The 24,878-nt window shown below is 41.1% G+C and overlaps 3 protein-coding genes across 5 annotated transcripts in view; 2 read left to right on the top strand and 1 right to left on the bottom strand.

Moving 5' to 3' along the window:
* LOC121962831 (vang-like protein 1) overlaps positions 1 to 16,599 on the top strand; it is a 66,552-nt gene extending 49,953 nt beyond the window's left edge. For 2 of the 3 annotated variants that reach the window (XM_042513141.2, XM_088074854.1), the window contains 5 exons: positions 90 to 265; positions 9,362 to 9,522; positions 13,059 to 13,206; positions 14,034 to 14,268; positions 14,352 to 16,599. In XM_042513141.2, coding sequence (XP_042369075.1) covers positions 90 to 265; positions 9,362 to 9,522; positions 13,059 to 13,206; positions 14,034 to 14,268; positions 14,352 to 14,612 — 981 coding nt within the window. In that variant the 3' untranslated portion in view covers positions 14,613 to 16,599. The remainder of the gene's footprint in view (positions 1 to 89; positions 266 to 9,361; positions 9,523 to 13,058; positions 13,207 to 14,033; positions 14,269 to 14,351) is intronic. The other variant, XM_042513142.2, reaches the window with a different exon arrangement.
* Positions 16,600 to 17,635: 1,036 nt separating this feature from the next.
* LOC121939336 (protein O-glucosyltransferase 1-like) overlaps positions 17,636 to 24,878 on the top strand; it is a 22,611-nt gene continuing 15,368 nt past the window's right edge. The window contains exons 1-4 of the mRNA XM_088074855.1: positions 17,636 to 17,764; positions 17,936 to 18,319; positions 22,329 to 22,573; positions 23,673 to 23,760. The gene's annotated coding sequence lies outside the window, so the exon portion shown is untranslated. The remainder of the gene's footprint in view (positions 17,765 to 17,935; positions 18,320 to 22,328; positions 22,574 to 23,672; positions 23,761 to 24,878) is intronic.
* Positions 19,112 to 24,878, bottom strand: part of LOC121962832 (calsequestrin-2-like) — an 11,980-nt gene continuing 6,213 nt past the window's right edge. The window contains exons 5-11 of the mRNA XM_042513143.2: positions 24,496 to 24,569; positions 24,062 to 24,192; positions 23,933 to 23,978; positions 23,776 to 23,830; positions 23,595 to 23,695; positions 23,440 to 23,514; positions 19,112 to 22,561 (exon numbers count right to left, since the gene is read on the bottom strand). Coding sequence (XP_042369077.1) covers positions 22,352 to 22,561; positions 23,440 to 23,514; positions 23,595 to 23,695; positions 23,776 to 23,830; positions 23,933 to 23,978; positions 24,062 to 24,192; positions 24,496 to 24,569 — 692 coding nt within the window. The 3' untranslated portion in view covers positions 19,112 to 22,351. The remainder of the gene's footprint in view (positions 22,562 to 23,439; positions 23,515 to 23,594; positions 23,696 to 23,775; positions 23,831 to 23,932; positions 23,979 to 24,061; positions 24,193 to 24,495; positions 24,570 to 24,878) is intronic.

Genomic DNA, 24,878 nt, shown 5'->3' with positions numbered 1-24,878 from the left:
TTTGCATGCACTATATATATATTTACTAAACTGTGCATATATTCCATTAAAAGGTACAAATGAACCCCTTATAACGTCATTGTGTACAGGATGAGAACTACCAGGGCATCGTGCAGTACGCCGTGTCGCTGGTGGACGCTCTGCTCTTCATCCACTACCTGGCCATCGTCCTGCTGGAGCTCCGGCAGCTTCAGCCGTGCTTCTCTGTGTGCGTCACACGCTCCACGGATGGCGAGATCAGGCATTACAACCTGGGACAGCTCAGGTAAGAAGCACACATTGACTTGTCCTAACTTATAGGTGTTTGATTTTGTGCCCTCATGGAAATATCTAAAGCAAACATGGCAGACTTATGAAGTGATTTTTGTCAATGGTTGTTTCCTGTTATAAGGATTTTTTTAATTAACTTTTCAAAAGGGTCAGTAGTTTCTGAAAACAGTTGCAGATCAGGCAGGAGGTTTGTGCTCGGCTGGCTAAAATCGAGTTGCTATATGAGCAGCTTAAGGTCCTTGTCCTCGGACCGTCTGTCATTTTCTTCTCCTCTCATTTGGCCGGTATGACATCCTGTTACCCACATATCAACAATAAAAGTACGGCTGCCCCTTAAAAATCGGAGATGCGTATTATGAGTCGGAGAGTCGACTGAGATTGCTTCAAATCGAGCAGTCAGGTTTTTTTGTTGGTTTTTTTTGCTCGTCAGTGAGCTGTGTAGTGTACTTCTTGGGGCATTTTGGTCCTCAGATTTTTTGCTGTGGAGTGAGTGCTCTTGACGTTCATGCTACTCTTTGATACAAGCAGCCGTGTGCATGATGCAGCGGCACAGAGACTGTGCACGTTATCTCCTCTTCTGCTTCTGCTTTTATCAATTGTTGGCAAAAAATTGTTGTTGTGCATATCTGATCAACTGTTACCACTCTTAGCTTGTTTTCATGAATGCTGTCACACGGAACATCCTGCCAGACCCATGCAAACTAAAAACTTTACACGGAATAAAAACAAATCGTCAAATATTTTTATTAAATGGCCAAATCTGATTCGACTGCCATAATTCTCAGTTGGGAACAGCCCAAAATAAAAACGTACTTACACCTACACATTTTAATTGTATCGATTCACGCATTAAAGAATCTTTTTTCCAAAATCACGACCAAAATGAATTCATTTTTTCCGCTCGTATTTGGGGCAGCAGGACAGTGCCATGGATGCACACGCTGTAAATTAATTTGAATCGACCCCACAAACACAGTGTGGCTAATTGATTTATTTTGCAATTTAATCCTTAAAGACATGCAGGTGCATATTTGGTTGCAAGTATTACACATTTGGCCGTGCCTGATAAGTGGAGAGCAGTCTTTAACATTGTCAGACTAGCAGAGGCATTAATGGATGCTGTTAGCATTGAAAGCAAGAGAGCAGAATACACAGATGACCTCTGTGCACGGAGAGAGCGAAGATAGAAGGTGTAAGAGGAAGGGTGATAACAGGAGGTAAGGAGAGGTTGATGTGAGCGACCGGGGATACACGGGGAGAATGCGGGGGATGAGAGGGAGGGGAAAGAGGACGTGTGGGCGAGATGAAGGCAGAGGGAGCGGTAGAAACTGGGACACCTCATGTGAGAGAGGAAACGGGAAGTCACTGGTAACATCCTCGGAAATGGAACTGATAGAAGGAAGTGAAGAAAGTGAGGGATGAGCCTGAAGTAAAAGAGTGGCGATCAAGTAGAGAGGGAGATCGAATGTTAAAGTAGAGATGGAAGAAAACAAGGAGACAAGAAGGCGTGCGAACAAAGTGGCTGGTAGTGAGAGGAAATCATGCCAGGAGAAAAAAGGAGAGGGCGGGGAAGACTTCAGAGAGGAAACTCCTCAGAACAGAGCAGCAGACAGAGGGCGGAGTACAGAGGGACGACCCAGGAGACTGAGGCAGGGAGAACGCTACAGGAGGCTGTGAGAGACAGAACAGAGGAGGAGGGATTAATAGTTAATGAGACGGTAGCGTTGGAGAATCCTAAAATGTATGTGGGAATGAAAGAAATGAAAGGTGTTTGTGTGTGCTGGAAAAAACAGCTCAGACTAGACCAACCAGGTTTTATGACCTGACAGTGTGTGAGGAAAAACAGGAAGATCCCATTTTTAGACAAACACAGCAGCTCTGTTGCTCCCTGGTATCAATACACGCAGCCTCCAGTCTCACATATTCTCCTGCTTACAGGCAGCTTATAAAACATGATGGATTTATGGATGAGCTCTTTATGACAGGATGGATGAAATTGGATCCTATGTCTCCTCTAACACTACGATCTGGATTTTTCTGTAGTTGTAGGAAAACTGTATCATACTTTATGCGCCCTTCCTTCACAACATTTAAGTGTCAGGATGAATGCAGTTGAAACCCGCCTGGACAAGTCTTTGTACTGAATTTTCCCATGATTGTTAATGTACAATAAAGTCAGTTAATCCCCTTTCCCATTGCACAAGAAATCCACCAACGCCTGCTTATAACTGGCTTTTTTATCTAAAGGCAAAGGTTACAGTCTGGAGTCAGCACCAAGTTTAAAAGAGAATAAGTAAGAGATATTAAAAACGAAGCAACCGCCGTAACATTTTCACTTCTAAACACGCTGCTTTCTGTTGTTTGTTCACCTGTTTTTCAGCCTGTCCATGACGCCAAACATGACACATCCGTAAAAAAATAACAAAATAACATACTTGTATACTGAAAATGGGAAATGGCCTGTTTTTAGTGGTTTTTTTCATGTTAGAAAAACCTGCGTACACGTGCTCATTTTGGTGTAAGCATGTCATTAGACTCAACCAGTGAACTCAAAATGTAAAGCTGACACTGTTTTTATATTACCTCAAACTTTGCATGGCATTTCTGTCCTGCGGTTTCGGCTGACATATACAACAGTACAGGTGAATCTGTCATGCTGTGCTCGCACGACCAGTGAAGAAGCAACAGGGCAGTTACATTATTGCAGAGTCGCTGTTAAAGTGTTGCCCAAGCGCTCATTTACATCATTATGTCCACATGTGCTTGTGTGTGTTTGCCGCTTATAGCAAAGCACCTCCCCTGAATATCATCCAAAGTTTATATTCGGTCCAAAAAAACTAAATCTGTGTTTGATCAATGTCTGAACCCCAATTTATCATCACATTTGACATCTCCGTGTGCACCAAAATGCACAGAAAGGTTGCATAATATCAGCTATCTTTGCTCTGTCAACATTTCTGTAGGTCCTTAAAACTTAAAATATTTTACATTCAATTTTATAGATAATAGACTTAAGAAGTCAGAGATGTCATGAAATTAGGTTTCCAGGCCTGAAAATAGTATGGAAATCATTGAACGTTTTATGTGTGTGTGTGTGTGTATATGTATATATATTGTTTTTAATATCATTAATATTATTGTTTTAAATACTCTAAAATATGTGCCTAAAAATCCCCCAAAACATGTTTAACATTACATGAAATCACTTTCTTTGATTGTATAAGTTATATCTGGAGCTACACTGCATGACAGTTGAAACATCAAGTCATGAAAATGGGGTAAAATATTATGGGAAATTTATGGAAACACAGTGAAAATTTGTAGGAATCTGTTAAATAGTCTTTGTCTTGAATTGGTAAGGTCTTACTTGTCACAAACATTTCATTTAATATGAATTTTCTTTTAATATTTTTGTTAAAACGTGTCAAGTTCTTCTGTTTAAAAATCCCAGTTTCTTATGTTACAATCTTAAAGCTCACAATGAACCGAATCTTTAAACATACGCTTACATGTTGCCAAAATGTAGATTGTAATGTAGAACTCACTCTGTTAGCCATATTCCCACCTTCATACTTACCTGCAGTGCTTGAATAAGAAAAGTCAGAGTGTCTGATATGTTCACACCGTGTTAATAACACAGCACCAAACTTAGAAACAAGAACTTATGATCTGAGACTCACTGGAGGGCGACAGAAAGTTGAGGCCAGCTGAACTTTGATTCGTAGCACATCATGCCGCTTACGCAGTGACGTGTCGATGGATCTTTTTTTCAGATCGGTGACGATGCATTTTTCAGATAACCCAGTGCATTTAGTTTTTGAAGTAGCATGATTTTCTCAGCTAATTAAAATTAAAGTAGTGTAGTGACAAGGCTATTTATTAACTTTCATTTTAAAAATATAAAAATGTATAACTGGTAAATCGGAGATAAATATTTTATACTAGAATACTAGTGTGTGTTGCGAGTTTTTGCAAGAGGCCATGCTGCATCATATTGTTGGAGTATTGTTAGCACTGATAAACAGTAAAACACACATCAAATATGCACTGCTGATACTGTAAAGCTGAACTTTAAACTCCTGAGAAGTGTATTGATATTCATATTGATTTTGCATTGGTAGAAACAGGTCAGACAAGTGTGTGTGTGTGTGTGCGTGTGTGTATTGGTCTGGTCAGTGTGTCCGCTGGCTGCCTTGGGGGTGTTGTCCTTTGTAAGCGGTGCCATTCATCGTGCTTGGCCGGCAGCAGGCCTGGCCTCGCTCTGTTGTCCGTCTGTGACTGTAAACACACAACTAATTAGTGCTCCCTGCAGACGGCAGCGCAGCATCTGGTCAGCTTGAAACACATGCATGAACACGCACAAACGTCGACACGTGTGTGTGTGTGTGTGTGTGCGCGCGCATGGGTAATTGCACTACATACATGCAAATGATTCATGCACATGTAGCCACAAACATGAACAATGCGCCACACAGAGAAACCCAGACACGAGCGTCTGTTTTCTCAGCCAATCTCTCATGTATCTCCTCCACTAACAGGCGGCGGCTGCTGCTCACATTCCTGTTTTTCTGGCATCCATCGTTTGCCTTATCATAATGGGGAGCCAGCCTGGGCCCCGGGGCCCTGAAGGCTTGTCTCTGTCTGCCTGGTCTTTGATGCCAATCTGAGGACCAGAGGAAGCCTTTCTTGTCCCCTTGTCAGAGCAGACGTGTTGAATATGAACGCATTCCTTCCAGTCAGAGAGGGTGGGGGTTAAACACAGCGACTGCTGCAGACTTCCCAGTTTACATTCCCTGACTGGTCAGTCCTGAACAGCAACTTCAGAGAAGGCAGTGGTCAGCTACCTTCATCTGAAGGGCAGCTGGGTTAATAAGCGTTCAGCAGTTGTTTTTTTTAATGCCCACCTAAGATGCTGCTTCATGTACTGTACTGAGTGTTAAAGGAGCAGTTTGCATTGCAGCGGTTCTTGCATGGAACGTGAAACTTTTGTTGCGGTTTGGCTTTTCTTTCACACCACAACAGCATTTTTGGAGGCCTGAAAACACAAGCTTTTGAAACCAGGTTCCAGATTGTAACGTTTTTGTAAACGACTGGCCAGGCACGCAGACTGTTGTCTTTGCAGATTCATGTACGTACACGAGGATCATATTAGATAAGTAAATGCTGACAAAAGTTCTCCTTTGGGGAACATGATTTACTGTTGTTGTTGGTATAAAATCGAAATATATAGCAATACACATTATCACAAAACTCAGCATTTCCCAAAATTTTTGAAATTACAATGATATTGGTTATGTGACTAAAGTATTAGGATAATATCATGTTGTGGTGATTTCAGCCCTACTGTCATCTATGCCACTTTATTTATAGTACTTATGATATATTTTAGTCTCATATTTGAACTTGGTATAATATATTTCTCAGACTCAGGTTTTGCTTTTACTGGCATGATTTCATGTTTTTTTTCTTTTATAGATATATAATAAGCATTGTTGGAGGGGAGATATAAGATATTTGATAAGAATAAAGACCTTAAAGGGATAGTTCAACCAAAAATGACAATTCTGTCTGTTCACCCTCATGCTGATAGATAGTTGGGTGAAGTTTTATAACCCACAATGAACACAGCAGAGTCCAAGGATGAGTTTCATATGTTGATATAAACGGCTCATTCTGGGGTATCTAAAGCACAGTGACTCTTAGTTTCAGGTTATTATACACTAATGAGAACATAATTATGAGTATTATATTTCTCTATATTCCTGTTTCTACATCCTCCTAAATCCAACACACTGGAGCCTTAACTTGAACCCGACTTGCTCGATATTCCAGTGGAGCAGCTTGGTTTTAATGGTTCTGTCTCGTGTTTGCTCAGCGTTAACAATTGATGGAAGTTGGGAAGCAGCAGGAGCTCTGACTCAGCATTTATCTAAGTGGCCACTAAACAATGTCTGTCTGAATGCTTAATGGAAAAAAGGGTTTGAGTTATCTATGAGAGCTGCTATCAGTCTCCCTGCTGCCCCTTCGGCGGAAATGAGCGCCGCCTCCGGCCCTGCTAAATACTCCGTCCGTCTCTGATGAGTCTGTTTTCATAGCGGTCTGCTTCATGAGTGACGCACTGTTCTCTGAAACCACTCAAGCTGGTTTACTTCTGCCACATTTAATACAACAGTAAACACATAACTGTTAAAGTTCTGCAATATGGTTGTTGTTTCTTATAGTAATGACAACAATTTTTTTTTTCAACAATTTTGAGAGAAACCTGTTGTCTGGTCAGTGTGTCCTGGAAATGGAATCGTGACTAACTGAGAATGTCCCTTAACTCTTAAGAAATTTTAAAGAAATAGCAGCCTTTTTGTCGACATTACACCTTCGTTTTCCATTTTCCCCCTTTCAGTTTGTCATTTTCTGAAGATGAAATGAAAATCTATAAGTGGACATAAACAGACAGCACCTCTCCTCTTTTCACAAGTCGTTTATTTTTGGCTTGCAGACCAATGGAAACATCTGTCTTGTAACGCTGTTATCCTGCCATGATGTTACTGTCAGCTCTTGTACATGTGACTGTCACCAGATGGCAAAGCAGTAAGGATGAGTGACATTTTAATGCTGACTCGATGCCTGAGGGCTTTCTGACTGTCATATAAAAAATGACCCGTCACTTAATGTACAGTTTGTTCTGAGGAAGGAATTGAAGTCACGAGAGGTCAGAAAGTATCTGAAAGAGCTTTCATCAGTGGCTCCGAGGTCACGCTGCGATCCTCCTTTGGGATAATAGGAAGCGCATGCTAAAGGCTAGCATGCGCTGCTGTGCGTGTATATTGAGTTAGCTCTCCACGTGGCCTGAAGAATGACACAGGACACAGTGACGGCTCAAATCCGTCCACACGCAGAATCAACAGGGCCCAGTGTTAAGCAGCAAAGTCGTGTTTTGCGTCAGTTAACAGCTGTCAACATCTGCTGTCATCCTGTCAGCCAAATGCAGGTCATATAGGAACTGAGCTCTTGTGGTGTCACAGCAAGTAAACGGAAAGCTAAAACCTCTGAGCGCGTAGAACTGAGCAAGAGTGTGTTATTTGCTTTTGAATTAGTAAGAAGAAGAATGTGTTATTCATCTTTAGAAAATAAAGTCTCTCATTATCGTCTAATGCAGCTCACTTCCAGGAAAACAGAGGCAGTACATTTACAAAAAGAGCCAATGATTTATGTCACATAACATGCAAAAACACCCCTCTGTGTACAAGCGGTTTAATGGTGCTGTGTTATGAAGGACAAGACCTGGCATGCTCTCTGATCCACAGTGTGAGGGATCAGGATGTGGGCTATAGCTGCCGCTCACGAGCACACATCAGTCCCAGACTGCTTCGACTTATTTCTTCTCTAGTCGACTTTCTCCTGTCAACTCAAATGTCACGTCCTCTCATTCAGTGTGGACAGGATATGTTCTGTATTCAAAGTAAAATGTCTCACGGATAGACCGTTTAATTCAGTCACAACTTCCGTAAAACAGATCCAGACGTCTAAGCCCTTTGTAAAATGTACATGATAGTTTTGATGAAATTTATTCAACCTCATGCTGTTAATTTTAAAATCGACAAAGTCTGAGCATTTTAGTCTTTGTCAAAGAAAACTATTTTAGTGTAATTTGAGTTGGGAAAAAAAAAACTGTTGACATTGTATTCTTATTTAGTCATGTGGTTATATTGAACATTTAAGTCAGTTCAGTCAAGACAAGGATTTTACCATTTAAGTCAAACTTATTTCAGATTGGCTTATCTTATTATTATCTGATGAAAAACAAATAATGCAGCTTTGAAGAAAGTGTCTGGTTTTGTGGTTTGATGGTATCAGTTTAAAGGATACATCCAGACATGAAACATGTTCTGATTTGCATAATTACTTTGAACAAAGAGGATTCAACAGAGTCTCTTTAACGCAGACCCGGTCCCTGATGGTGTCGCTGTGAACTTTACGTTAACTTGCGCGCTGTGCTGGAGTCCTGATGTGGCGCGCGCAGAACAAAATAGAGATTTTAGTGAAGTTTTTATTTTTTAAGATTACATTTTAGTCTTTGCGATCATCTCCTACATGTACACCCTCATAATCTCCTACATGTATATATATCTATGTGAGACAGACAGATGTTTTTGTGATGGCGAACATATAAGGTCAAAGTTTTTCGTGAACAGAATTAACATCAGTGACAAGGAAATGTAGAAATCAGGTTTTTCTGTTTACAGTCAGAAGCAATGGAAGAAAATTCCTCCTCCGTCTTTCTTCCCTCCCCGATCTCCATGTGATGAGTCTTATTAAATGAACACCGTGTGCCTCTACCTGACCTTTCGTTTTCCTGTCCCCACTGTGGTATTTTTTCTGTCTTTCTTTTTCTGTTTCACAGAGACATTTTCTTTTGGCGGTGTGAAAAGTGTTCTGCCGTGATGTTATTTCTGTGTTTGCGGTATCAAAGCATAAAGGGAATTTCCCACTAAGACATTAATTTAAGTATTTAAGTACCACTGTCAGATCTTCCAGTTCCTCGGAGGCCAGTTCTTGTTTCACGTCTCTCTGTCTCTCCCCCTCAGTGTCCCCTTCTGTCCATTCTCCCGTCTCTCTACAGATTTAGTGCCTGTTTTCTTTCATCTTTCCACATTTTATGTTGGAATTGATATGTAGGATTTGTTTAATTTTTTTAACACATATTTTTTTGATTTGAAGCTCCCATATCTTATGGAAGATATGACTCTTTTGATTGTGTATGCAAGCCTTCGGCAAACCGTAGATTCAGCGATGGACAACGAGCACTTTTCCAATGTCATTATTGCACATTTTCTTCCGAAATGTTTCTTTTCTCCTTTCTGCCCACGTCCTGGCTGACAATCACCAGACGATACTTTCTTCAAGAAATACGAGGAGGGATTTTTTCAAGCGTAGCAAGTTTTCAAAGAAAGCCAAAAAGGTGTTTTGGCTAATACTCCGTTCTGTTTTACCCTCACCTATCCTCCCTGCTGTTTTTCAGTTAGTGTTACAAGATAAAAACATCCAGCGGCTAATCGTAATGTGTCTCACGTTCTTCTTTCACTCTTCTCTCCAGCATCCAGCGGGCAGCTCTGGCCATCTTAGAGCACTACTACTGTGACTTTCCAGTCCATAACCCCGCGCTGCTCTCCGCCTCCAAGTCTCGCGCAGCCAAGCACCTGGCCGGCCTCAAGGTCTACAACGTGGATGGTGAGTTCCCAGCAGCCCCTGCTGAGGGTGAGTGGGAAGCTCTTTGAACTTGGTTTTTCTGTGTCCTGGTGCAGTGGAGTCTCTAAAGTTAATGCTAGTGTTTCTTTTTTAACCTAATAATGTTGTCTTCATTGATTAAGATTATTGTAGTTCTGCAGCTAACAGTTATTTCCATTATTGACTAATCTTTTTAGATTTTTCAGATTGTTTTTAACATTGGCACTTTCAGGCAGCCGTTCATTAAAACTCACATTAACACTTTACACCAAACGTCCACCCTGCTGTAAGCCGTTTGTACGTTTCTGAAGCCCTGACAGAGACCTTTGAAAATGCCGCTCACCCCGTTTTAGCTTTAAAACTTTCGGGTCGTGTTTCAGTTTGGACAGTCAGAGACAGACACTTGGGTGTCAAAACAGTCAAAACAAAGCGACGGCTACATACCTTTGTTGGTTTTAACCTTCTCGTTTAGGTAACGTTACCCCTTTCCGTCGCCTGGGCTTCTTCTTGCGATTAATATTGCCCTCAGTTCCACTCTGATATGTCGCCTTGTTTGCTTTGGAGCAACTTTCGGTAAATGTATCACCTCTTCTTTGGTCCAAGCGAAGAAAACTTTTACTTTTCTCTCTCTGTAGTATTTTCCAAAACTAAGCAACCAGCAGCAGAGAAGACAATCTGCTTCCTGTTCACACCAGCGTTACCCATTATACAGAAAGTCATGTGATGTGCGTTTTTGGGTCTGTTAGTTTGGACAAAGATCATTTCTGAAACTATACAAAAAAAAACTCCTGTGTACTGACATTCGTGCGGATGCGCCTCACATTTCAAAAACCTGAACTACAATTTTTTTGGCATTTACAGCAACTTGAATTAGCTCATTTTTCTCCCTTAAAACTTATCATAATTCAACATTTCTGTGATAGATCACCCATCTGAAGCACATTTCAAGTCTCTGCAGGTTGACGTCCGTACTGTGCTGGAATGCGCTCAAACAAACGGCTGCCTGGGAGGAAGGAAATAGATCTCCATATCATGATTGGAAAATTGTCGACAGTAATGCAAAGCATACATGATTTGTAGTTAACGGGCTACAACATTCAAAAATGCAAGTGTGGTTATTTGATATGTGCCTCAAGACACCTTCTGGTACTCTCTCCTCTCCTGTGCTAACCCTGTAAGAAGCCTTTAGAGCTAAACTGAAAGCCTACTTTTTGGACAGTAAGTAAACGCAGCGCTGCTGCTCACTAAAGCACCCCCACACACTGCTGGTGTTCACTTTATAAAAGCTATCCTTAAATCTCTCTGCATGTTGGAAGTCCTTGAAGCTAAGCCTCCTTTCACGCAGAAGTACTGTCACTGAGTGAAACCCACTGGCTGACACTGCGGATCCACTCCTCTTCACTCTTTGCATGCCACAGGTTGATGAAATAAGTTCAAAGTCGCCTTTACAACAGCCGGCAGAATGTAACACAAACCCTCTATATTAAATTATTGCTCTCCCTTAAGTGTACTAAAGCTTCACTTAAGTGCACTAACTTGACTCCCACTTCGTTTTTTTCTATTTTTTCATTTGCCATTTGTCTCCCTCTTTTCCTCTACCTCCTCTTAAATGTTAGTGGGAGACGGTCGCGGAGATGGCTGATAAATCAATAGCTATTACGCTGCTGGTCTTGTCATCTCTCTGGTGTCTCATCCTCCTTCATTTTCATCCTTCAGCAGCTCCTCTGAGACCTCTCCCTCCCTCCCGCTTCCTCTCCCTCGCTCTTGTCTGGAGCTTTTACTCACCACTCCTTCTTTCTTTCTTTCTGCAGCCGCACAGACATTTTAATAAATAAGCCGAACTCAGGGACAGACAATAATCATTCCTTGATTAAAAAGTGGTGAAGCCCCGAGCGCAAAGCAGCCGTAACACTCAATTACTCTGTATTCAAATGGATTCAGGTGATGTTATGATGTCTGACAAGCTATTCGGTCTCCACACTGTTTTCTCAGCTCCAGAGAAATGAATTCCAGCAGATTGAAACGTGTTTCTGCAAAGATTTCTTCTCAAATATGGAAGATTTAAAGTGCCTACATAAAAAGAAATCAACATTTTGTTATAAGTTTTCTCTCACAACCAAAACATGTTAATTTTTTCAACTTTTTGACTTTAGTAACTAAATTAAAACTTTGTCCATTTCACAGAAACATCAAATAAAACACGTTGATTTTTAAAATGTATTAAGTTGTGACACAGATAACGCATGTATGTGGTCAGAGGTGTGTAGTTATTAGTTGCCTTTACTCCATTACGTGTACACAAGTTCTTTGTTACAGTAAATAGTACTTGATAGTTTTAATGCTGCAGAAATTTCACTCCTATCTGATTTTGTGATTTATTTGCCGAATAATATTGTAATGCGAGAGAAAACAAGCAAAGTGTAGTACGAGGGTGATCTTCACATGGAAATGTAGTGATCACACTCGAGACAGACTGGGAATGTTAATCTGGTCTATTTGTAGATTATCTCGATGTATATGTTATATGTAGTATATTATTTAGGTGTATGAGATTATGTAGGAGATCATTTTGGTGTGTATGTAGGAGAATATCTAGCTGTATATGTAGATTATCTTGGTGTATATGTACGAGATTATCTATGTTATATGTAGTCGACTAATAAAGTACGTAGAAGATTATTTGGGTGTGTATGTAGTCGATAATGACGATATGTAGGAGATTATCTAGGTGTACATGTAAATTTACCATAAATACAGGCGTGCATTCAGTGTTTGCTGGATTAAAGTTTTTGGCTTCCCAGCCTCTGATTATATTTGATTTTATTACTGTGTTTGATAACTTTTTATTGACGCATTTTAAATCCTCCATTCAAGAAAGTGGTCAAACAAATGCGCTCCTGACCTGCTCCTGACATTCAACACAAGGCTCTCAGCATATCGCTCACCCATAAATCCCATCTAAGTGCGGTAATACCGAGGGCAGCGTGTGCTGAAAACTCCCTCTTCTCTGTCCATGAATTATTCTGTTCGTGCACGATCCCCGCTCCGCATTAATAATTCACCAGCTCTGCCTTCTTTTAACCTGCATTAACATCAGGCGGGGTTCATCAGCAGCCTCCCACCCTAATCCCAAAAATGTAAACTTTTGAAGTTGCCGGAGACACTTCTTTAATTGGACGCGCCGTGCCTCCTGAAGGCACCGAGTGGCAGAGCAAAGGGAATGTTTGATTATCAGTAGCCACGTGTGGCTGAGCAGTGCGTGTTTAAGAGTTTCCAATGATCACAGCACATGGAACAATTAAAAATTACGACTTTGTGTGGCTGCTCACGTCAGCTCCTGGGGTTTCAGCATTGCTGGTGATAAAAGGCAACGGGCCGTGCTTTATGTGCGTCAATAATCTCTCCCTCCTCTCTAAAATCACCTTACACTTTATGTCATCACCGGGGATTTCTTTGTTCCTTTATTTTCATCTCTAAGGCTTTACCTGCGAGATTGTGAGATTCAGACACACATGCACACGCACACGTACAGTAACCTTATCTGTCTTATGTCTTTGTTATGACAGGTCCAGGTAACAATGCAGCAGCAGGACTGGCCCACTCCCAGTCCAGAGCCATGATCGCAGCCGCTGCCCGCCGCAGAGACACCAGCCACAACGACCTGTACTACGAGGAGGCGGAGCACGAGAGGCGTGTTCGCAAGCGCAAAGCACGGTAATCCATGCAATAGCTCACGTATGGAGAAATATAAGTTACGTGTAATATTAATACATTATATAGTGGCTTACATCCCAACATACAAACAACAGTGACAGTGACCATAAGAAGTCCGGCTCTTACCCTTTATCCACCAACACGACACGGGCTTCATGCACCTAATTTTTGGAGCATTTCAACCCAAAAAACAAAGTTCAGGACCAGGAAAGTTGGTTCTCAGTTGGAACCACAAAATAGCAGGTTTTCCTCGATCTGAAGCGCAAACTGTGAGGACGTCAGTGACATATTCTACAGGTTGAAAAGAGAGGATGAGGTATTGCTTAAAATGCTTCTTCTTTTTTTTGTAAAAACTACAATCTGTAACACCAGAGGTAGGTAAACATGTAGGTAAACGTGTAAACGTGTAGGTAATCAATACAATTAGCATCACGCTAATACTATTTACTACCATTGTGCATTCTGAAACACCCTCCGTTTATGACGCATCCTTAATTACAGTGGTTCTACTCAATGCTCGTGAGAACATTGTTATTTATTACTGCAATTGTCACTTTTGTTATTGTTGTCATTATCATTGTCATCATAATTACCTAATTTTCTAAAAAAAAAAAAAAATCCATTAATGTGAAATGATGTATGGTTTCAGCAGAGAAAACTTTGGGCAAGATTGTAGATATGATTGTACAAGATGCTGAAACCGGATTAAAAACTAAGTTCAAGAAAGAAAAAAGAACACAGTCTGGTTATCTAGATGGCAATACAGTTCAGAGAGTCCTGAAAGGAACCAGTTCAAGATCCAGAGCTGTTTTCTGTGTTCCCCCCAGACTGGTGGTGGCAGTAGAGGAGGCGTTCACACATATCAAGCGCATGCAGGAGGAAGAGCAGAAGAAAGCTCCAGGTGACGTGATGGACCCGCGAGAGGCAGCACAAGCCATCTTCCCCTCCATGGCTCGCGCCCTGCAGAAGTACCTGAGGACCACCAAGCAGCAGCACTGCCACAGCATGGAGAGCATCCAGCAGCACCTGGCCTTCTGCATCACCAACAACATGACGCCAAAGGTCATTTTCAAGGCTTTCATCTGGTTGAGCGGACTTTTCTTCTTCTACAATATGATAAAAGTATGTTTGTATCCTTCCCACAGGCGTTCCTGGAGAGCTACCTGAACCCGGGCCCCACCCTGCAGTACAGCCGGGACCACTGGCTGTCCCGTCAGTGGACGCTGATCAGCGAGGCGTCCGTCACCAGCGGCCTGAAAGACGGCACCATCTTCCTGCTCAAGTGTGTGGACTTCAGCCTGGTGGTGACGACGAAGAAGATCCCGTACATCCAGATGTCGGAGGAATACATCGACCCCAAGTCACACAAGTTCGTCCTGCGACTACAGTCTGAAACCTCCGTGTAGTACTCCGAACTTTCTTCTGGTTTTTTTTTTTTGTTAGTTTGTTTGTTTTTTTTTAATTCCTCACCATGTTTTTTTGCTCTCAAATGTTTTCATTTTGGGTTTGCAGTTTTTATTTGTACTTTTTTGGAATTTTTATATATTATATATGAATCTATATATTACACTCATGTTTGAATATATTGATCTTTTTATGTTTGATTTGGATGAAATCAAAAGAAAAAACGGAGGCAGGATTGCGCTTTCGGACGCCTCGGAGCGGTTGTGCGCACATGCAGTATGTGTGAATGTGTGCGTGTGTGTGTGTGTGTGTGTGTGTAAGTGTGTACGCACGTGTGTCATTTTGTGTCAACACAGTCTCTCGTTCCTTTTCTGTTTGAGATGCTGGAGCCAAACAAGACGGGAACATTTTGAGATTGTGAGGAGACTCTTGTCTCGGTCACTCCTTTATTCCCGTGGGACAGACAGACAAACCACTAAGGACTGCGATGGTGTGACTTGGATTTAGATATTTGGAGCCTCGTGGAAACACATGACACATATCCTGCCTGTGTTTCCATCTCGTCTACAACATTTGAAGATATCTGGATGCTCTTTCGGACACCAACAGATTCTCCACAACCAAATTAAACCCATTTGACGAAAAAGCAATCAGACTTTGCAACCAGTGCACATTTATGTTTGCTCATAAGTGAAAAGGAAACGCCTAAAAAGGATGCAACATATGATCTCCGCCTGCTCCAAACGGATATCAGACTGTTTTCCCTCTCCACAATCTCCTCATCACGACTCCAGGACACTTGTCGAGCTCCGGATTAACGCTTTTCTTGACAGCTGAGATGTCAAACTCCGACACGCCTCATGTCCAGGCTTCAGGCGAACCGTAGCACCCTTGAGGTCTAATTCAAGCAGCCAGAGTGGGACGCTTTGAGCTGTTTTGGTGCATGATTCTTCTCCAGGTGCATCGGAGCACAATCAGAAATCTTTCCACTCCAGTTGGGAACAACCCACACATGCCATGTTAAACATCGGGGTGACCTCCCGATGATCCGGAGCATAAGAGGTGGATGCATGCTCTAAAACATTTGCCCTGCCTCATCGGTTCAGTAAGCTTCTCAGGGCTTTCATATCTGCCGTATCTGCCTGACACGATGGAAGGGGAGGTCAGCGAGGTGGAGAGACAAAGCCACGATGTCACAAATAAAAAGTACTACTGATTGAAACAAAGTCCCCCTCTGAGGGTTACATAGCAGAAGATCCAAATACCGTAAAGTCTCAAATGAAAGCCGTTATTCACGTCAGCTTAGCCGGCATGAAGAATCAAGGGAAGCTCACTGACGAAGCCCAGGTGAAAAAAAATAAACCTGTCGCCTAGTACAACAAATCACATGGTGAATTTAGTATAAAGTTCATTTCCATTGCATTAATTCTGTCAGTACAACAAAGTCATGCTATACTCCCCACTTTTTTGAGTAGAGGTGGGCAATACGGAGAAAAAAACGTCACAATATTTTTTAACAAATACCTCGATATCGATATTGTGAAAGTATTGTAGGTTGACTGTTGGAGCTTTCACAAAATATTTACTCAATGATATTTCTGATAGATTATCATCAGTAATGCTTATATAATGACTAATGGTGGAGGAAGTATTCAAGTACTTTACTTTATTCAAAGTACTGATACCACATTGTAAAAATTGCTCTGTTGAAAGTAAAAGTCCTAAAAATGTTAATTAGGTAGTATATTATTTAGTATTTTTCTGAAAGTACCCTTTTCAGAAAAATCTTTAAAAAAACAAACACACACCCTGAAATTCAAAACTTTAAAAAAAAAGAAAGAAAAAACAAGAAAGTGACTTTAATATTTATTATAATAATTACCATAATTAAGTACACAATTCAGGAAAAATAAAAATCAAATCCCAAAACAATTAAAAAGGGATTAAAAAAAGGAAAATGGCTGAAGTATTTATTAAATAGTTGCCAAAGAACCCAATTTGGGAAAATAAAAAAGCAGTTTTGCGCGTTTATTTAACAATGATGACAGCAACTTCCATGTAACTTAAGGATGTAATCAATCCATATTTTGTGATTGTTTTGATTGAAAGACAGCTAGCAGTTGGAATTATATTGCATTAAACGTTGAACAAGGACAAAAATATGAGACTCACTCATGAATCACTCCAGAGTCAGTGGTGTGGAAATGGACATTATACTGAATTTATTTACACAGCGGAGCAGATGGATCTTTCTGCCACTGAGCTGAATAAAGGCCAACATCTGAAACTTTACGGTAATTATAGTATGATTTAATGTTCCGGGGCTCACAGGGTTTATTTGTGTCACTAGAATACACCACAGATGATAAAGAACCAACAGAGTTAGTATTATTAGTTAAAGCTGCGGCAGGGCGGTACCTCCTTCCCAACTGGACCGTCTGGTTTTCCTTCACTACCTTGTCCCACCTCTGTTGTCTGACAAACACGCTCACAGTCAATCCCTCGACTTCTGAAAGGATTTTTCTAAGGATTTCTGTCATCTGATGAATCTTGTAAAGCCCGAAAAATACAGTTTTATTAAGCTAATGGCACTAAAATGACACTTTTAGATCATGATCTGTCACAACTGACGCGGCAAATTCACCAAAGTGGTTAAAAGAGAGTCACACTGAGTTCATGTGCAACTCACTCAAGAAGAAAATACAGGGTTGTCCCCTACTGCCCCCTGGCTGCTAGAGCTGATACTGTCAGTTTGTCGTCCTGAGGGCAGCAGCAACATGTTTTTATATCCAAAATACTTTTCATCTTCACTGTAAACTTGTAACTGTTAAACAGAAAAGAAAAAAAAACACTTTAGCTGTTTCTGCAACATCTGCTTGATTACAGCTGCCACTGGTCACATTTTGTACCTACTGACAGACGAACTTTGTATGATCCCAATGTGACTGTGCCTCCTGTTTTTACACTGTATCTATTTATGTAAACAAGCATGTGTGTATGTCTGTATGTATGTTTGCCATTCCAGTTCACATGACCAGCCCCCCCTCCTCTCCTCCACATCACCGCCATCTGTCACGCTGTTGCCAGGTTACACTCCTCTGTCAGGGTAAGGTTTCTGTTGGACAGCTCTACGATGATGACGTGACATCGCAGTGTAAGACATGTTTCAGTTTCACAGCATTAGCATTCGTTCAAAAAAATAAACGTTTTTATGAACATTTGTAAAACCGCTGTATGGGACTGCACTGTGCAAAAAATCTTACCATGTAAATTTGATGCCTTGTTTTGGGATTCACTGCTGTTGTCCTTATATTTCTGTTTCTAGTCTCCTACATATCCCAGAGTGCTTTTCACTTCTCAGAAGGAGCATGACGTTTTTACTTTAAGTAAAAAAAGGTGGCTGGTTAGTATATGAATACTTAATTAGCAAGTGAAGGTATTTGTGAAAAGACCAAGTGTTTAAAATCCAACATGCTTAATGGCTGCGTTGCAATCTGGTGTCTTTTAGTTTCAGACTAACAGATTTCTGTGCTGATTTATTTACCTTAAAAGTGTTAATTAAGGTTTTTGTAACATGATTTATTGAAAGATTATTTCTTGGGGTTTTTTTCCGCCTTTTTTCGATAGGACAGCATTAGCATGACAGGGCGAGAGAGAGGGGATGACTTGCAGCAAAGGGCCTTAGCACCACGGACACCCGATCTACCAGGTGAGCTACCAGGCACAACATAAGACAGTTTGAAAGCTTGATTTTTTAATGGATTATATGATATGTTTTAAATATCTTGTTTGATTAACTGCCTGGTTTAAGGAGTTTAAAAAAAACATGTTAAAACCATTTTTTCATGTTTTCTGGTCAGTTTTCTGGAGTTCTTAATCACTTTTAAGTGGTTTTGACCCTTTTTATCCCCCTAACCAAACAGGCCCATATTTTCCATGTTTTTGTTCGGAAGTGAATAATAGGAATAGCATTTTTGTTTGTTTTTTTATTGGTCCAGTATTAAGTGACACCAGCTTTAATGTAATCTGCCTGACAGGCTCAGATTGTTATTTTAAGTGCATGACAGCATTTCAACTACAGAGATACACCTTTTTATTAGAGATTATTTATTAAGATTTCTTTTTGTTTAACCAGAAACAGCCCTAAAATTGCAATTGCTAAACTCAGTAGTAAGTATCTTATTGGACAAATTAAGGGCTTATTTGGAACAGTGAAAAGATGAACTAATGATAAAATGGTGGGTTTGTAGATAGCAATTTTGGGTTTTTTTCTGTTTAAACAAAAAGGTCTTCCTCTGTAGAGATCCTTTTCATTGTGTTTCAGACGCTGAGAAAAACAATCTGGGCCCGACATTTGGAAAAACAAGTATTGTGAGAGGACATAATTTAATGGTGCTCAGTTGCCCGCCGGGATTTAATTCAGCCTGTTTCCCCGCTGCTGGCTACAGCACTGTCTCTCTCTCTCAGTACTGGACCAATTTCAAGTAAGTTGTTCCAATAAGTCACTTTGACACAACAACAAGGGAAACAGGTCTAGGTTAAAAAATACCAAAGCTGCCCTTTAACTTTTGTTTAAAGCATGTCAAATACTTGAACATGTTAAAGTTTCAGTTAATTGAGCCAGTAATTATCTCCATGTTTGAGATGAACAACTGGATCTGCACCAGAATTAAGAAAACTACACGGATACATGTAATATTATTTTGTAAATTTAAGGTGATTTAACCCTATCAAACCCCTTAAAATGAAGTTTTTAAGACAGACAAAGAAAATCAGATTATCATTCTAGGCTTCTGAAGACACGTCAATCGCTGATGTTAGATTTGTCCCGTTCTTCCTGCAGTCAAACTGTGCAGCAATTTTCCCTTCAATTGTAATGTTGTAGTTTCAAATTCAACATGTCTCTCATTACCTGTCTCCCACACTTCCTCCTCAGCATCTCCATATGCACTAGTTTCCTGCCCCGGCTGCAGTGGTGCTAACACTCTGCTCTGTCGCTGCCCATTAAGCGTCTGGCCCTGCTGTGTGACACGCCGGAGCAAAATTTCAGCTTTCTTGGCCTTGATTTGGCGGCTTTTCGTTGTCATGAAGCTCAATGGTAATTGGCTTGCCATCAGCCTGTCAGAACAGCGCAGCCGGGCCTTGCGGGTAAATGAATGTCAGTGTCCGGTGCTGGAAACAAACAACCTCATACCTCGGCGAGGCCAGGCGTGAGGCCGCCTGTCGGAACTCATCTGTCCCCGGCTTAATCCCCCTTCCTGCTCTGTGCAGGACGAGGACGAGGAGGAGAGAGATGGAGAGGGAGGAAAAATGAGGAGCATTTGCATCTAAATGGAATGTTTTCTTTCCCTTCATTCCTCCCTCTCGGTTTGTTTGGTAATGACTTGGTTATGTGCAGATGGAGGCGGGAGAGGAAATCACTTCACTTCTAGTCTCGGTTTAAACACAAAAACGACACCACAACACATCTTACCCCGAATTTGTTCTTTGCTGTTTTATATTGACCCTCACACCCGTGTCGCTGTCATCTTTCCTCTCTTGGGAGTGATGAGGTGAGAATTCAGTCCTCCTGCCCTTTTTACAGTCAACGTACATGTAATACACCATCACGCTTGACACTCGCAGGCTTATGTAACCTAAAGGCTCTGCAGAACATCACAACGCTCGCTCTGTGACACTGTCTGCCTCCGTTTCCTCAGGAGAGAGCATGACATGTCATCTTGCCTCGGGTCACGTTTAAATGCACACACTGTTAAATGTTCTCATCTCTCAGCTATGGCTGCATGGATTATGTGTAAATCCCAAGCCGTGATACAAACATCCTGTTTACACACTGCATCACATCCACCTCCAGGGGAATAATGATTCTTGCATGGCCCTGTATTATTAATTCATGTCCAGCAGGAGTGTGTCCGCTCCTTATGCAGTTTGTGGGGCCCCCGGTGGGCAGCCTTTTAGCTTGTCTCACCCCGACTCCCCCAGCCTCACTGACCAGGTCCCTTCTCCCATTAGGAGGCATAATGATGCTGAATTATTCACCGATGTTTGAATAATTCAAGGTGAAAACACTCATTGACTGAGGGAGAAAATGTGCCAAACTGCTGTCTTGAGCTTCAGTCTGGACACTCCTAATGAGGGAGAGAATGGAGGTGTGTGTTCTCGCATGCACATTTTAAAAACAGCAGAGATGGTTCACATTAAAACATGCGCACAGAGTCGTTGTGGGCTTTTATTAGGTCCTGAATTAATCACAAGAAATCAATTCTGGCCTTATTCTAGGCAAACGAATGAAAACATTCATAATTTAATTTCACATTGATATATATTCACACAATTCCTCATAATTATCTAATCAGTTATGTCAATATTAAAGATGCTACAGTTGATTTTTTTTTATAGTGGCGTATGCGTAATTGATAGATGTCACTCATAGTGACAAACTCCCTTTTAGCTTTTGGGCCCTGACACACCAAGCCAATGTTAGGCTGTCCATTGGTAAATGTGGGCCGAAGGTGAGCGTTTTTTGTTCTAGTTTTTACAGTGTACCACATTGTTGGCATTAGTTTGCTCTTGATGGCTGTTTTTGGTGGATTTTCAGCCAGTTCAGCATGTTGTGATGGCAGTGAGTGAAATCTCTCTGATTGGCAGTTCAGCTCAGCACACGAGGAGGGAAACAGAAGTCAGGAAAGCAAACGGACGGCTAAAGTCAAGAGAGCACGAGATCGAAACACTTGTTATATTGTGGAAGAATTTTTTACGCAGAAACGGTTTGGTTTTGTGATTGTTTGCCAGCCCACTGTAAATATCATTTGTCCTTTTTACAATAGGTTGTGCTGCTAATGTGCTACTTGGATAACTAGCATTTTAAATCCGTGGTTTCTCTTTTTGAATGACGATAAACACATGACCAAACGTACGTACTAGTTTACCGTTGGCTGCCGTCTTTTTGGTGTGTTTAATCGCAACTTTTTGGCTAAGACAAAAGCAAAGTGAGGCGGCTTAACAGTTGGCCCGAGTCACCAGTAGTTCATCAATGTCGGTTTGATGTTTTGGGCCTTTTATCGTCTTTCTGGTCATTATTTTGGTTTCATGACCCACATCCTTTATTTAGCATAGTTTCCATTGTTCTGAGAAGCTCTAAAAACCCTCCAAATGTTACCTGTTCGGCACTAAACCTTTGACAGGCAAAGTTAGCGTTTAGCTGGGGAGCATAGTTGAGCATACAGCAGCTAAAAGTTTTTCAGACATTTCCACAGAAGTTGCGTTAGAGTATCGTTTATGGTTTGACTCCACGTGAATGCTAGCATCGCTCCGTATCTGTTGGATGTGTGAATAGGAAAGTTGGTAGTGTGTTTTCAAAGAAACTTAAAGGGTAGTAACTGACATTACAGTATTCACAGTTTAGTGCTCTGCCCCCAAGTGGCCAAAATCATTAAGAGGGTCTTGAGTATTTTGCTATCTTGATCCTTGGTAAGTACAGGAGTATTGCTGCTTCAGGTGCCGTGTTATCGTTGTTATAAACCACACGTTTCCCATGATGACCTTTAATGTGTTATGTGTTATCTGCCTAACTATTTAAACCACAGTCTACAGAGAGTATATATTTAGGAAACCATTCATTTTCTTTTAAATGATTAAAAAAAGAGAGGATTTGTCAGTGATCTGATTCTAATGTGCTGAAGGAGTTCAGTGTTTTGACCCTTTTTTTTGAACTGCAGCACACCAACCGTCCACACTCTGGTTAGTCATCACTGTCGTCTTCACCGTCTGGGTCGTGACTTTCATAGCTGTCCTCTGGTACGTAGCTGTCGGGGTTTTCCCGGTCATCAGCAGACTCGTCATCATCCTCCGTGTTCACCCTCCCAGACAAGACGTCCTCTATCCAGTCCTCCAGCTCTTCAGGAGTGGGCAGGTCCTCGTCATTCGACATGTCCAGCCACACGCTGTCCGCCTGGAACACAAGGTAAAGGCTAATAAACAATAAACAACAATAAAACAAGCGAATGCTTAAATGCCAAAAACTGCAGTTCCTCTAATGGAGTTAGTCATAGACCTACGTGTTAAAATGCTCACCTTCACATTATGTTTATAGCCTGGTACAAAAAGTCTTTTGACTCTTTAATTATATTCCCCGTTTATGACAACTGTACAGTGGTTAACGTTTATAAAACTTCTGACTTCTGGGTCGAACAGCTAACTTCCAGTTTAGCCTTCTGCTAAACTGAATGGGGATAAGATGACTTAATCATATGTCTCTTGTAGACTTTTTAAACGTTATTGGACCGAATGGATCAAATCCCAATATTGAAACGAGGTAGCAATGCACGATAATATTGACATGTCATCGGTATCGGCAGATATTGGCTGTAAAATAAATTATCGGAATCGGCCAACTTCATGAGTTCTGCCAATATGACAATATTGGCCAATATGTTTTTCTGTTTTTGCACATTGTATGAATATTACTTCCACTTAAAAGCATTGTATTTTATGTCTTCATCTGCTGGTGGGCCATCATGAAAAGATTATGCGTAGTATGATGTTAATTTCACTACAGAACAAACTAGATGATCACAAAAATGACGTAGGGAAAAATTGGATATATTGATATAGTTATCAGTTAATTGCAAAATGAGCTGTTATATACTGGCATATCAGATATCAGCAAAAAAATCCAAGCAACCCTAAAACGTCTTTTGTGGCTTAAAAGCACCTTGTACGGACCCGCAAGTTGTAATTCCACTGTTTCGGCACTATGTCAAATTGGGTGATGTCACGATGGTTATGCTGGTTATTTTATGCAGTGTATGGATTTGAACCTTTACTTACATCTGTGACATTGACCACACCAATCTGAGGTCTGAACAGGTCCAACTTGAAGGTTTTTTCCCAGTAAGTGGTGAGCTGGAGGGACGAGACAAACTGGGTTAACACAGAATATCAATGCCCAATTTCTTGATACTTTATATGTTAATGATGAGAACCAGAGGGAAGTCATCGGGGTCGATCCAGACGATGCTCAGCTCTGGGTTGTTGGTGTTGTCTCTGGCCACGTCTTTCAGGATCTCCAGGAACTCATAGCCATCTGAGGATGACGAGAACAGAACCGTTCACCTTCAAATACCACAGAAAGAACTGCAAAACCAAAAGGTAAAACACACAGACCTGGATCCTCCTCCTCGGCAAAAGCAACAATATGTATCCCATCCATGTCGTCCTCCTAGAAATTGAAGGGAGTTGAGTATTAATGCATCTCGAATCGACCTAAGTTAACCCTGAAAATGTATCCAAAAGAGTTTTGGCAGCCTGAACAGCGACTCACCCATGTTTCAAACATATTCTCTGCACGGAGCTTCCTCAGAGTAGCCCTGTGAAGATCACATTTTCATAAAATGCTCAAACACATGTTAACAGTGTTGAAATAATTCTGAAAGTTATGAATCTAATTGACCTTCTGTGTTGGTTGACAAAATCGACAATGTCCATCTCCGACAGAGGTCTGCCAGGCAGGATGGCCGGCTCCTCCATGAACGGCTCGTAAAAATTCACCTCGTTCATCTTGAGAGAGAGATGTTTGGCGACCTAAAACATACAAAATGACAAGATTTTATCATGTGAAGCTGATGGAGGAAAAAATATAGGAATTAGTTTATGCAAATTAGCTCGACGCTATAATACGGTACAGTACATCCCTTGAGGATTAATAAAGTTATTCTTATCCTGTCCTGTCATTTATCAAACGTCAGACTATTACTAGTCTACATTAAATTTTGTATTAACAAGCAATGTGTATGTTTGAGGAATCAAAAGTGGGTTTAAAAGTGATCCTCAGATTTGGACACTAGAAAAGCAGATTGGTGTATTATTTTGTTGAGCCAAACTCACGGATTTATCAAATGTTGCAAAGAACTTGATGTAAGGTTGAAACCGCTCCGAGGCCTCCTGAAAAGCTTTGTAGTCTGAGAATAAAGGAGAGAGAGAGATTGATGAGGAGCTCGAGCGAGCATGGCAGAAACCAAAGTTGGGAAAAGTAAAAACAGATTTAAGAGAGGAACTTAATCATTCACATTCTGCTCACATCCTCAGCCTAAATCTACAGTATGTGATCAGGAAGGCAAGCAGTGAAACACTCGCTTCATTCAATTTCCCATCATGACTCCACTGTCTCCACCCCAGTAACAAAGTCTCCCTTAATACAGTTTTATACGCTTGTAACGCGCTCCTGGCTCTGCTCCCAACAAGGTCACAACCAAGGACCAACCTATCTG

Source organism: Plectropomus leopardus, chromosome 24 (genome assembly GCF_026936395.1).
Source record: "Plectropomus leopardus strain MGB_pleo_1.0 chromosome 24, ASM2693639v1, whole genome shotgun sequence".
NCBI classification, from domain to species: domain Eukaryota; kingdom Metazoa; phylum Chordata; class Actinopteri; order Perciformes; family Serranidae; genus Plectropomus; species Plectropomus leopardus.
Note: the sequence above shows the minus strand (reverse complement) of the source record. Positions and strands in the feature narration are given on the sequence as shown.